We start from the raw sequence: 13274 nt of genomic DNA, 5'->3' as shown, positions 1-13274 counted from the left end.
GCATGCGCGGAATCACGCCGGCAGTTCTGCACAAGCACGAGATCACGCTGGCCCTTCAGCACATGCGCGAACTCGCGCCGTCCCTTTGGCGCCGGCTGGAGCAGCAGCAACCCCTCCAGCATCCACCTAGCCCCCGAAAATACGGAGAATTCCGCACTTTCAGGGGCTGTTGACGCCGGAGTGATTGACGCCGGTTCTCCCGCCGGCGTGGGGACTTAGTCCCCAGAAGGGAGAATCTCGGCCTATGTGTCTCTTTTGAACAATATTCCAATATCGATGAATCAAATCAAATAACCCTAATTGAGATTTGTTTGGATCATCCACTTGATTTAGAGATCACGTGTAATTATGAGCCGGATTCCCCAAAACCCTAGCACACATTTCTCAGAGGCCTGCCATCCGCTGGCGGCGGGATTCTCTCTTCCTGCCAATTGTCAATGAAATTTTCCATTGAAGCCACCCCACGCCACAGGGAAACCTGTGGGTAGTGGTGCGCATGGGCAGAAAAAGAATATTACCAATGGCAGCAAAATTCCAGCCTATATATTCGGATTTGATTGGTTTGATCAGATTTATAGAATTCCTACATGCAGAAGGTGGCCATTCGGCCCATCCAATTTTCACCCACCCTCTGAAAGGGCACCCCACCTAGGGTCAGGCCCCTACCCGCTCCCCATAACCCAGTAACCCCACCTAACCTTTTGGACACTGAGGGGCAATTGATGATGGCCAATCCACCTAACCTGTACATCTTTGGACTGTGGGAGGACATGCATTTTGTTCCTATTTGTAATCATAATTAAAGATTTCTCATCTGTTACCCTGGCACTTGTGCTCATTGTTTGCAAACAGCAGTGCCAGAATTAACTCCTTACAGAGATCTTAAGCTCAGTTCATGTGCATTATAATATGAATAAAGGAGTATAATAATTGAAATATAGATCCAGACAAGAATGAATTAAAAAGTGAAATTTCTTCAATGTCCTCTGATGTTGTAAAGTATATAATACAGGCGTTAATGTATCTTGTTTAGGCATGCCGGTTGTCCTTGCCAAGGAGGAGGAATCGGTTTTGATGGGCGCTGCTATTCTGGGAGGGTGTGCATCAGGTGACTTTAACTCCATACAGGTATGGTTTAACTGGAAATCTTTACAGCGTATTTGATGTTGAAAATATCCTTTCTGTTTGGTCCATCTGCATTATGTATTATGTCCCAAACTATTCAAAACACCTTGCAAATGATCAGTTTTCACTGCTGGATGAACAGAGAACATTAAAAGAAACTATGATAAATCCTTTGTTTTTACCTCTTATCCCCATTGTTTCCCTTCTATGCACAATAATGAATGTTGTAAGAAATAACCAGCCCAGCAGATTAGTGTGTTCCAGTGAATTGCATAAAATGAGACGCCAGTAGGATGTGTTTTGTTTTCGGTTCCACCCACATTGAATTTCCAATCTCAACAGTGCTCAGAGTGAAGTGACAATTTTTCCCTAAAGGGAAGCCTGCAGGTCTATCCAGCCCCTGGGTTATTCTAGTGCATTACCCATCAGGCAGTGACACAGCAAAATATTTAACTCGAGTGCCTGGCATACCACGTCACACTGTTTAAGATTGAAAAATAAAATGTAGAAAATGGCGAACTCTTGCAAATGTTACAAGGAGAAGGTGTTATATTAATGTAATATTTTTGACGTTTATGTCTTGCGATAAGAAAAATTACCCCTTTAAAAGAAGTTAAAAGGAACATCATAGCGTGATGTTTTCCTGAAGACAGAAAGAACAGAAGCCCCTTGTGCTTTTGTTGTTTACTGATATCTGACACCAAATGACATCTGTTGCCCTTCTCTTCTGGTGGGTGCTCATATCATTTAACATCTACACATGTCCATAGTGCTGAAGCGCATTGACATAAAATCCCTGAGATCATTATCATAAATGTAACGTCTACAGCCTGCCAGACTTGGCACAGTCGGCAGATGCCACACTGCGTGTCATGCTTACTCACAGACCAGAACATGATATCTGACATAAACAAAGAGTGCAATGTGATCTGGTCTGTTCCTTTACTCTCTGCTTTTTTGCAAGAGAAGGATAGCTCTTTGAAGATCTTGGGATATATTTTTTTTAAATGTCTGGAGAAATATTCTGTCCTTTGTCAAGTTTCAATTCTGCTTCATAAATACAGCCTTAAAAAGTAAATGGGCCTGAATTTCACAACATGGGGGCTGGCGCACAAAATCTCCCCATGCACCGTATGGAGGGGGTACCAACGTCTTCGCTCCACATGCCCGAAAGTCAGCACATCGCTCATTGCCAATTAAAGGGGCAATTTAACGAATTAAAGAGGCAATGCCCTTCACTTTTAAGCAGCCTGTGTGCTTTTACAGTTGCCACATGGGCTGCAGAGGCAGGCAGGGACCTCACAATTTCTCAATCCAGGGTGTGATAAAAGGCTGCAGAAGAAATAAAAGAGTGTGAGGTAGGAGTTAATATTTATTGCTTAAATTTTGATTTTCTGAATTTTGTTCAGACCAATTTTGTCCAGTTTTTTTTTGGGTGGGGGGGTCGTAAGGAGACTCCTGGATTTCAAGAGCAGCTAACAGACTGGCCAAAACATCAGCCTGTCTGCTCCTCAGCATTCCAATTGCTTAAATTTGAGGATTGTTCTGTTGGGTGAAGTCTCTTCCCCAGATGAAGAGTAGAGGAGAAGAAGGGAGAGGAGGCCAGCTGGCCAGATACAGCATCAACATGTCGATCCACCGCACACCCTGAAGGCCAACAAGGCTTGTGGAGGAGAAGGGGCTAGCGCAGTCGCCATTACACTGCTGGCAGAGTATACCAAGTAAAATCCAATCACCTGGAAATGCTAGAGGCGCACTGCAGAAGAAGGAATCACCTCTCAAGAAAGACAGTAACACCCACGTGCGTGATATGAGGCCTTGAAATAGCATTCAACTCTGTTGGGGGGGAGGGGGCACCCTATGTCTATTGCATTGAGAATAACTATTGTGATAAATTTCATCCAAGGGCTTTGTGTCATAGACCACTGCATATCACTGCGTAAAACCTGTCATGATCGTCTTCTTCAGGAGAGTGAATACCTTTACAATTTCAAAGCAAACAAGCCAGGCAGAGTAAGAAAGAGGATTTGAGACAATTGCTGGCTTCCCAAAGATTCAGAGCATCATTAGTTGCAATTATATGGTGAACAAAGCACCTGCTAGGGATCTAGGGGAGCCTTTGTATATCATAAAGGGTTTCATATGCTCAATATCCAGCAAGGGTACAACCATCAGCAGCAGATCCTCCAGGTTTGTGGAAGGTATCCCGGGAGTTGCCATGACTCTTACATTCTCTGGCACTCCCAGTTTCCAAGGCGTTTAGACCACCCACCTGATTGGATCGCTGACTCTTGAGGGATAAAGGAAACCCTCTGAAATGACGGCTAATGACACCTATCACACATCCTCGAACCCCTGCTGAGGAGTGGAACAACAGAAGACCTTCACATGGTTCATAATTGCTCTTCTCAAGGTGAAATTAGATTGCCTGAACTGGTCTGGGGACACACTTCAATATACACTGGATTCTGTGTACCCACTTGGCTGCTGTACTCGGCACAATCTGACAATTCAAAAACAGACTTTGAGGATGGGCAGTACGGTGGCACAGTGGTTAGCACTGCTGCCTCACAGCGCCAGGGACATGGATTCAATTCCGACCTCGGGTGACTGTCCGTGTGGAGTTTGTACGTTCTTGCCATGTCTGCGTGAGTTTCCTCTGGGTGCTCCGGTTTCCTCCCACAGTCCAAAGAAGCGCAGGTTAGGTAGATTGGCCATGATAAATTGCCCCTGAGTGTTCAAAGTTTAGGTGGGGTAACGGGATTGTGGCAGGGAGTGGGCCGAGGTAGGGTGCTCTCTCAGAGAGTCGGTGCAGACTCAATAGGCCAAATGGCCTCCTTCTGCACCGTAGGGATTCAATGAACCTGAACAGACACAGGGCCATAGAAATCATAGAATCCCTATGGTGCAGAAGGAGGCTATTTGGCCCATCGAGTCTGCGCCGACCTTCTGAAAGAACACCCTAACCAGGTCCCCACCTTAACCCCAGCAATCCCATAACCCCAACTAACCTGCACATCTCTGGACACTAATGGCAGGTTAGCATGGTCAGTCCACCTAACCTGCATATCTTTGGTTATGTTGAGGAGTCAGTAGGGCAGCAATTTTTGGGAGGCAGCAGAAGCTCTCATTCAAAGGCACTTCCAATAGACTGCCAAAGTCCTCATGCATTGTCTTTCGGAAGCTGCAGTAACATCATTACAGGAACCCCTCCTGACAAACTCTTGGGTCTGCGCAACCTCCAAAAAATAATCATGCTCAATTACTTTTTGGGTTTGCAGACTTCTAATCTTCATGCCACTCGTACCACAGAAGAAAGTGCTGTATGGAATATCAATTGAATAAGGTGATGTGGAACAGCATGGCACAAAATACACAACTAAATATGGTGTTTGCGATTGTCCTTCTGTGTTTAATGGTGTCATTGAATCATACAGCACAGGAAAGGCCCTTCGCCCCATCACATGATCAGTCTTAAACCATTTATGAGTACTTAGTCTTGGTGCTCCCCCATTGCTAGCAGCTGCATTGCAGACATGCTCCTGATCAGATGCCCCGTTGGCCTGGATGACCTTGGCGGTCGTCCTCCAGTTGCTGGAGGCTTTGAGGACCCCGGCTGTGTGGGAGAACCGTGCAAAGTAGCAGGACACTCCTCTATCCTGAGTCAATACTTTCACTGGCCGAGAGGTGGAGGAGTTGTTGTCACCATCAGGAGCACCCTGAGAGGAGACCCCAGATGCAAATATCTGCCGCTCGTCCTCCAAGATGAGGTTTGCTTGGCACCCCCCTGCTCACCATGGACCAGCAGCTAGCAGAGACACTGGGTACCTCATCCATCTCTCACACTGACAATGCCTTGGTGAGGTCACTGCCTCTGTGTTGGCTTGCAGGTCTGAACATAACCTTAGAAAACCTTGATTGAGCTGCTGGAGCTGAAGTCCATGAGAACCTCTAATCTCTCGATGGAGGATGCCATGCATTCAGCGATGATGTGACTGCAAGGCTTTTGCCTCGCATGGACCCCGCTGCTGTACAGACCAGAGAATGTATAAGTAGTGGAAGAACTGCCAAATCCACACATCTCTCACTGGGCATCCAGCATTTGTCACCTGATGGACAACTCCAAAGGCGCATAATCTGCCTTGGCTTGGCATTTTCCTGGTCCCCAATACTCTTCTGACAGTCAAAGCCTTGGGAAATTGCAGCCTCTGACCGCTGCTCAGGCAATTGTGATGTGCTGCATCCAGTCTCTGCTACCATCTATACTGATGCACTGAATCCCACCCAGGTGGCAGTTCCTGAAGTGGTGATAGGTGTGTGGCGAGGATGTGACAGTGCAGCATCCGAGGGACCCTCCACCTCCTTTGAGGTCATTAGAGGGCTGTCCCGATCTTCGATAGGCTGAGCAATGAACCACCCGATGGATGTAAAACAACAATAAGTATAAATGAGCATTAAGAAGCCAGACTAATTCGTTGTTGCAGCATCCTACATGTGGACAGGCATACCACATATCTTGTTCTTCTTCGGCAATCACTCGCTAACAAGTATGATTGTTTACTAAAGAAACTCTGTGTTGTTGGTCATGGGTCTGTGGGTTCTTGCATGGCTGATAAGCCCAATCCTAGAGCCGCACATTTGGCAGGTGTTTCTAGGAGAAGGGATCGGTTCTTGGACTCTAGATTACTGTTATTCCTTTATCAGGCTCCTTTTTTGGGCCTCCTCTTGCCATCGGGTATCCTCAAAAAATTGTGTCCCTTCAATCAGAAGGTTCCTTCATGTAGGCTTCTTCTGATTAATGGTCTCCCAGGCATTGACGTCTATGTTGTATTTCTTGAGGTAAGCCTTCAGGGTGTCTTTGAAGTGCTTCCTTAATATTATGATGCAGAATAACAAAAAAACCATAACTTACAACCCTGCCCCGAGCCCTTTTATCTCATGGGAGCCCTTGTTGAAAGTGCATCCCCTTTACTCTCATTCTTCTCTGAAACCCTGGCTGCTCCTCGACTAGCAGATCTCATCCCCTGCTCACATACCAACTCCAGAATGTCCTCCAACATTGGCATCAGTGCTGCCAGATTTGAAATCCCACCACTTGTATGGTTGTGCTTCCTCTTCTCCTGTGAAGACAAGAACACATTGATCAGTCACAATTCCAAATGTCTGAGGTGCACATGCTTCACCCCACTAATGTAATAACCTGCATGTGACATGCCTGAGGTTCATCCAGCTGGGGATGACTGTTCGCTTGTCCTGATTGGACCGGGAATTAACCAGCATTTTTATAATAGGTCGTCTCTGTAGGAAGCGACAGAAAGGAGTAAGGATCCGGTAATGTGTAACCGGGCCCTATGTATCCCGTAACTGATGAGCAAGGCTATATTTGTACACAGAGTGTGGTAAATATATGGAACGCGCTGCCTGGGGAGGTGGTGGGAGCAGGTATGATAGTGGCATTTAAGGGGTATCTCGACAAATATATGAATAGGGTGGGAATTGAAGAATACGGACTCCGTAAGTGCATATGGATTTTGTTTAGGCAGGTACCATGGTCGGCGCAGGCTTGGAGGGCTGAAGGGCCTGTTCTTGTGCTGTATTGTTCTCTGTTCTTTGATTAGAAGAGCCAAGCAGGAGGTATTTACTTTCCAATTTTATCTCCTTCCCTCTGAAGTTAGGTATAGTAGTACTGTTCTACAACTGGTGTCAATTCTCCAAAACCTGATCGAAATGGCTAGTGAGCACCTCAATCATAATTATTAGTTGGCTATTCTATTGAGAGCATCAGAACCAATCCCAGTTTATCTTCATCTGTCATCTGCAAACAGAAGTTTCCATGTGGGGTCCATGAGGATATAATTCGATAGGGCTCAGAAATGAGAATTCTTACTACCATTTCCCTTCCATAGTCAGGACTTCAAAACAAACTATTGCTTGGACAGCACGGTAGCATTGTGAATAGCACAATTGCTTCACAGCTCCAGGGTCCCAGGTTCGATTCCGGCTTGGGTCACTGTCTGTGCGGAGTCTGCACATCCTCCCCGTGTGTGCGTGGGTTTCCTCCGGGTGCTCCGGTTTTCTCCCACAGTCCAAAGATGTGCAGGTTAGGTGGATTGGCCGTGATAAATTGCCCATAGTGTTCAAAATTGCTCTTAGTATTGGGTGGGGTTACTGGGTTATGGGGATAGGGTGGAGCTGTTGACCTTGGGTAGGGTGCTCTTTCCAAGAGCCGGTGCAGACTCGATGGGCCGAATGGCCTCCTTCTGCACTGTAAATTCTATGATAATTTATGATTGGGATTTAAAGTAATTATTCTTCCACGTGATCCTTTGATTTTTTTTGAATTGAGTCACTCTGACATATAAGATTATGGTATCAGATTGGTTTGATTTCACAGTAAACATTTATGAGAAGGGGGTCACATGATATGAGCGCGGGGATAGCTGTATTTCTGTGCTCTATGGCACTACTCAACCTATAGTCCTTTCATTTATCGCACTCGCACTGCTCGTGCTTAACTAATCCGGGAGTGAGAACTTCATATTATGTCCCTGGAAAATTTATGGCTAATACTTGGTGACAAAACGCCGAGAAATATTAAGAAAATTGTCGTCAAAAAAGAGGGGTCAGAAGTGACTGGGGTGGAGCGGACTCCTCAACATGGTGACTTAGTGTGAACAGACTCTCGATTCAGCACTCTCAAAGGCATTACACGTTACACTGATGACTGCTAATATTATTAATGTCGCTAAATGCGAAACTCGGTCTGTTCGCATAACATATTAGCGCTCATATTATTGAGCTACAGAATACGGATTAAAGGCTTGACGAAGCAGAGGGAGAATTAGTACTGTCAAAAATACAATTTCCTCAGTAGAAGCCTGCTTACAATCCTTGGAAAAGTAGCTGCTTGGTATGTCAGAATTCCAGACAATTTGGAAAACCGAGGCCAGAGGAAGAATGTCCGGATTGTCGGTTTGCAGAACAAACAAAGAACAAAGAAATGTACAGCACAGGAACAGGCCCTTCGGCCCTCCAAGCCCGCGCCGACCATACTGCCCGACTAAACTACAATCTTCTACACTTCCTGGGTCCGTATCCTTCTATTCCCATCCTATTCATATATTTGTCAAGATGCCCCTTAAATGTCCCTATCGTCCCTGCTTCCACTACCTCCTCCGGTAGCGAGTTCCAGGCACCCACTACCCTCTGCGTAAAAAACTTGCCTCGTACATCTACTCTAAACCTTGCCCCTCTCACCTTAAACCTATGCCCCCTAGTAATTGACCCCTCTACCCTGGGGAAAAGCCTCTGACTATCCACTCTGTCTATGCCCCTCATAATTTTGTAGACCTCTATCAGGTCGCCCCTCAACCTCCTTCGTTCCAGAGAGAACAAACCGAGTTTATTCAATCGCTCCTCATAGCTTATGCCCTCCATACCAGGCAACATTCTGGTAAATCTCTTCTGCACCCTCTCTAAAGCCTCCACATCCTTCTGGTAGTGTGGCGACCAGAATTGAACACTATACTCCAAGTGTGGCCTAACTAAGGTTCTATACAGCTGCAACATGACTTGCCAATTCTTATACTCAATGCCCCGTCCAATGAAGGCAAGCATGCCGTATGCCTTCTTGACTACCTTCTCCACCTGTGTTGCCCCTTTCAATGACCTGTGGACCTGTACTCCTAGATCTCTTTGACTTTCAATACTCTTGAGGGTTCTACCATTTACTGTATATTCCCTACCTGCATTAGCCCTTCCAAAATGCATTACCTCACATTTGTCCGGATTAAACTCCATCTGCCATCTCTCCGCCCAAGTCTCCAGACAATCTAAATCCTGCTGTATCCTCAGACAGTCCTCATCGCTATCCGCAATTCCACCAACCTTTGTGTCGTCTGCAAACTTACTAATCAGACCAGTTACATTTTCCTCCAAATCATTTATATATACTACAAACAGCAAAGGTCCCAGCACTGATCCCTGTGGAACACCACTGGTCACAGCCCTCCAATTAGAAAAGCATCCCTCCATTGCTACCCTCTGCCTTCTATGGCCTAGCCAGTTCTGAATCCACCTTGAGAAGGAGCTGAGGGTAAGCTCTCAGTTAAAAGTTTTGAGAGCTGGCTACCACGTCTTCTTAATTTAGAAACAAAAGATGGGTACATTAAATTTGAAAGGGCACATCGTATCCTGCCTCTGAGGTCTCGGGAGAACCAACAACCCCGGCCTGTAACTATCCATTTTCATAACTTCAAGAATCGTTAAAGAGTATTGGAGGCAGCTAAACGGAATAGGTCTTTGCTCTCTGAGGGAGTAAAGGTCTCTTTTTTCCAACCTTTCTCGGTGGCGATACATCAGAGACACAGGGGGCGGGATCCTCCTTCCCTCTGCACCCTTTTTCTGGTGCAGCGTACCTCCGCCGGCAGCGAGATTCTCCGTCGTGGCATCCGGCCAATGGGATTTCCCATTGTGGGAACCCCCTCGCCGTCGGGAAATCTGCGGGTGTGAGTGCACTGCCGGCGAAACGGAGGATCCCGCTGATGGAGAATCCAGCCCATGGGGTTTGATGAAGTTGAAAGACGCCTGAGGGCCATTGGAGTGAGAATGTCCAACTGTATCCTGCTACACTGAGGGTGACATCCAACAACTCTGTAAAGACATTCAACAACCCAACTAAAACCTTGATTTTTGTGAAGATGGAAGGCAATAATTTGGAGTACAGACTGCAGTTCACTGTTTAACCCAGACTCTATCCCTTGTCATTATAATTCCTTCCTGATTCTGTATTGGTATTTATCATTCTGACAGGGATGATTTAGCAATTGAACACCACAGTGAGTTTTTATCCTTCAGAATGGCAGGGACTTCCATCTGCCTTTAATGAAAGTCACTCCTCAGCTTGCTCCTTCTAGCTAAGGAATACACTGTGCTGGTTGTATGACACTGGGCTGTGTCTTCCTTTCTTTTTATCTGTATGCTTATAATGGCGGTATATGTTTTATGGTCTCCTTTGCTCTGATCATGATGAACATGAGTAGGGCCACTGCTGGGAGGTGGGTGTGTGGATTAAGCCTCAATAAGGAGGGTTAGGATGCAGAAAGGGCATTCTCTGCTCATCTTTGTTGTGGCTATTTTGTCCCTCCCCTTTGAGGAGAAAGACTCCTTGGTGTTATTATGGAAGTTTTATAGGTATAGCCCTACAGAGCCTCACATTTGGTGAGGATAACTGCCTTAGAACTATTGGCTTTAGATGTTTTTTTATTATTATTTTAGGATTAAAGAATCATGAATTCATAGAATCATAGAATCCCTACAGTGCAGAAGGAGGCCATTTAGCCCATCGATTCTGCACCGGCCTTTGGAAAGGGCACCCTACTTAAGCCCACGCCTCCACCCTATCCCTATCCCTGTAACCCAATAACCCTACCTAATGTTTTGAACACTGAGGGGCATGAATGGCCAATCCACCTAACCTGCACATCTTTGAACTGTGGGAGGAAACCGGAGCAGACATGGGGAGAATGTTCAAACTCCACACAGTCACCTGAGGCCGGAATTGAACCCGGGTCCCTGGAGCTGTGAGGCAGCAGTAACTACTGTGCCACCGTGCCACCCAATTGGTACCTGTAAGGGTATAGACAAGTCTCATGTCTTAGAAAAAGACTTTATAATGTGTCACTGGTGTTTCCCATCTGGTTGGAGATGGAGAAGTATGTTTTGGTGCACATTTTCTCTGTGTCAATATCCTATACTGTCTTTGACTGAATAAGCACTGGCAGTAGCTACTTTGAAACTCTGCTCCTGGAATGTATGGGGTTAAATCATCCTATTAAATGAAGAACAATGTTGTCTTTCCTTAAAAAGGCAAAAGTTGACATACCTTTGTTGCAGGAAACTCATTTAGATCACAAGGAACCAGCACTCCTGGCCGGGCGGTTGCAATTTTAGTTAATAAGAATGTGCTTTTTAGATTTCAGAACTGTGTGAAGTATCAGGGGGAAGGTATTTAATTGTTAAGAAGATGCTGCATGCAGTATGTTGGGAATGAATTTCTACGGCCCTCCAAACTACTCCCTGATTTTGTTCCTGAAGGCTTTATGGATTTTGCTGGAATAACTTCAATAAATTCCTTCATAGGTGGGACTTTAACAGCCATCTTAATCCTTTGATGGACAAACTTCCCATAACAAAAATCCTCCCACTCAACAGTCAAAGGCATTAGCATCGGTATGCAAAGATTTGGGGTACTTGGATGTTTTGAGAACATTGCACCCCAAAGATAAAGAGTTCACCTTCTACTCCACTTCTCATCAATGAAATACCAGAACTGATTATTTTTTCATGCCCAAAACAATATTAAATTCAGTGGCCTCCTGCTATTATAGGTCGTATTATAATCTCCGATCATGCCCAAGCCTTATTGGAATTTTTATTTTGGGGGGATTTATCCTTGGTCTAGACCTTGGAGATTTAATGCATCTCTACTTAAGGATCATAACTTTATCTCATACTTTAAGGCTGAATTTGATCTGTTCTAGTCAATCAATTCTCTCTCTGAAGTGAGCCCTTCAATCCTGTGGGAAACCTGTAAGGCATTTGCAAGGGGCTTGGTTATTTCATATATGGCCAGCAAAAAGCGTTAAATGATGGAGTGACAGCACCAGCTTGAAGTAAAATTGGCTGAAACAGAGAGACGGAGTATGGTCGGAATCCCAACCATTCAATGCTGAAAGAAATTAATGCAATCCAAACAGCACTGGGCTGCTTACTGATTAAACTGAGAGGAGTATAACGGTTTCAAAACAAAAGCTAAAAGAGTTTCAAAATAAACCAAGTAGGTATTTAGCTTTCCTTACTCAGAAGAAAGTGGACAATAGGGTTATTTTATCTGTGGCAGATTTCAAGGGGAATGGGATGATTAAAACAGAGCATATTAAGAGTTTCTATGCTGATTTTTGTGGAACAGTTCTGTCGAGGGATGCACTAGTACATATGGAGCAATTTTCCTCTTTTAAACCCCCAACAATTTCTGAGGACCAAAGATTGGCCCTATATGTTCCCATTTCTAAGGGGGAAGTGGTATTAGCCTTGAGTGATCTTCAGTCTGGTAAGGTTTTGGGAGTGTATTTCATAAGGAATTTTAAAACTGACTAATAATGATGATCCCATACCCCGAATATGGCTACTACGGGACAGGGTTCAATCTTGATCTTCAGAATCGCTGTCAGGGTGTTGAAAAAGGTGACGCAAAAGCTCAGCAGTTTGGGACGGGACCACAACATCTGCATATGATTAGCTGGCCCCCTCAAATAGCGTCAGCGCCTGTCTTCAAACCCCGCACAAAAGCGACTCATTCTAGCTCTGATCAGGTGTGATCTAAACACTACCTCATGCTGGATCAAGCTCAGCCTTACATATGAGGACGTGGCGTTCACCTTACGAAAGGCTTCACCCCACACCTCATCCTCCAACACAGGCCCCAGCTCCTCCTCCTACTTTGCTTTCACTCCCTCCATCAAAACCAAGTCCTCCACCAGAACCCACCCATATATACTGGACGTACTACTGTTCTTCTGTGGTGATATGCCTGTGAACAGTATTGTACATAGTTAGTAATGCGATCTCCAACCAGCTGGTGGTGTCAGACAGCAGTCATGTCATGAGAGACACTCGCCAGTTGGTAGTAAGGCATACAACAGGACAGTCACACATTGGTGAGTTCCAGGAGAGTTCACGGAACTCACAAGGTAACTTTGTCTGTATAATATTCTGTTTGTTATCTTTCCACGTGTTCATCAATAAATCATCGTTCTAGTTAAGTCACCAGATGTTCTGTGTGCATCATTGTCATGGCAAGGTCACAGAACACAACATGGTACCAGAGGTGTTGAACATTTAAGGGTAACAGCAGAAAAGTCGAGGCTAAACAGGCCGACGAACGGAAAAGAGAAGATTCTTCCGCCGACTTGGTGAACTACGGCTCGTGGTAACTCAACAAAATAAATGACGGTGCAGTTCAAGATGGAAGGTTTAAAGGCGCCCCACCAGCTTCAACTCTCGGGTAACATAGACAAAACTGGTGCATATTCAAACAACAGTTTTATCTCTATGTCTCAGCCCTTAGCCTGCAGGCACAGCCTGACGAG

At 45.3% G+C, this 13274-nt stretch overlaps 1 protein-coding gene across 7 annotated transcripts in view; it reads left to right on the top strand.

Annotated features, from left to right (window-relative positions):
- fggy (FGGY carbohydrate kinase domain containing) overlaps positions 1 to 13274 on the top strand; it is a 554287-nt gene that overhangs the window by 390674 nt on the left and 150339 nt on the right. For all 7 annotated transcript variants that reach the window (XM_072510992.1, XM_072510995.1, XM_072510990.1 and 4 more), the window contains one exon: positions 1034 to 1128. In XM_072510992.1, the coding sequence (XP_072367093.1) occupies positions 1034 to 1128 (95 nt within the window). The remainder of the gene's footprint in view (positions 1 to 1033; positions 1129 to 13274) is intronic.

Source organism: Scyliorhinus torazame, chromosome 7, assembly GCF_047496885.1.
Source record: "Scyliorhinus torazame isolate Kashiwa2021f chromosome 7, sScyTor2.1, whole genome shotgun sequence".
Lineage (NCBI taxonomy): Eukaryota > Metazoa > Chordata > Chondrichthyes > Carcharhiniformes > Scyliorhinidae > Scyliorhinus > Scyliorhinus torazame.
The sequence above is the reverse complement of the archived record's forward strand: the minus strand, read 5'-3'. Positions and strand labels throughout refer to the sequence as shown.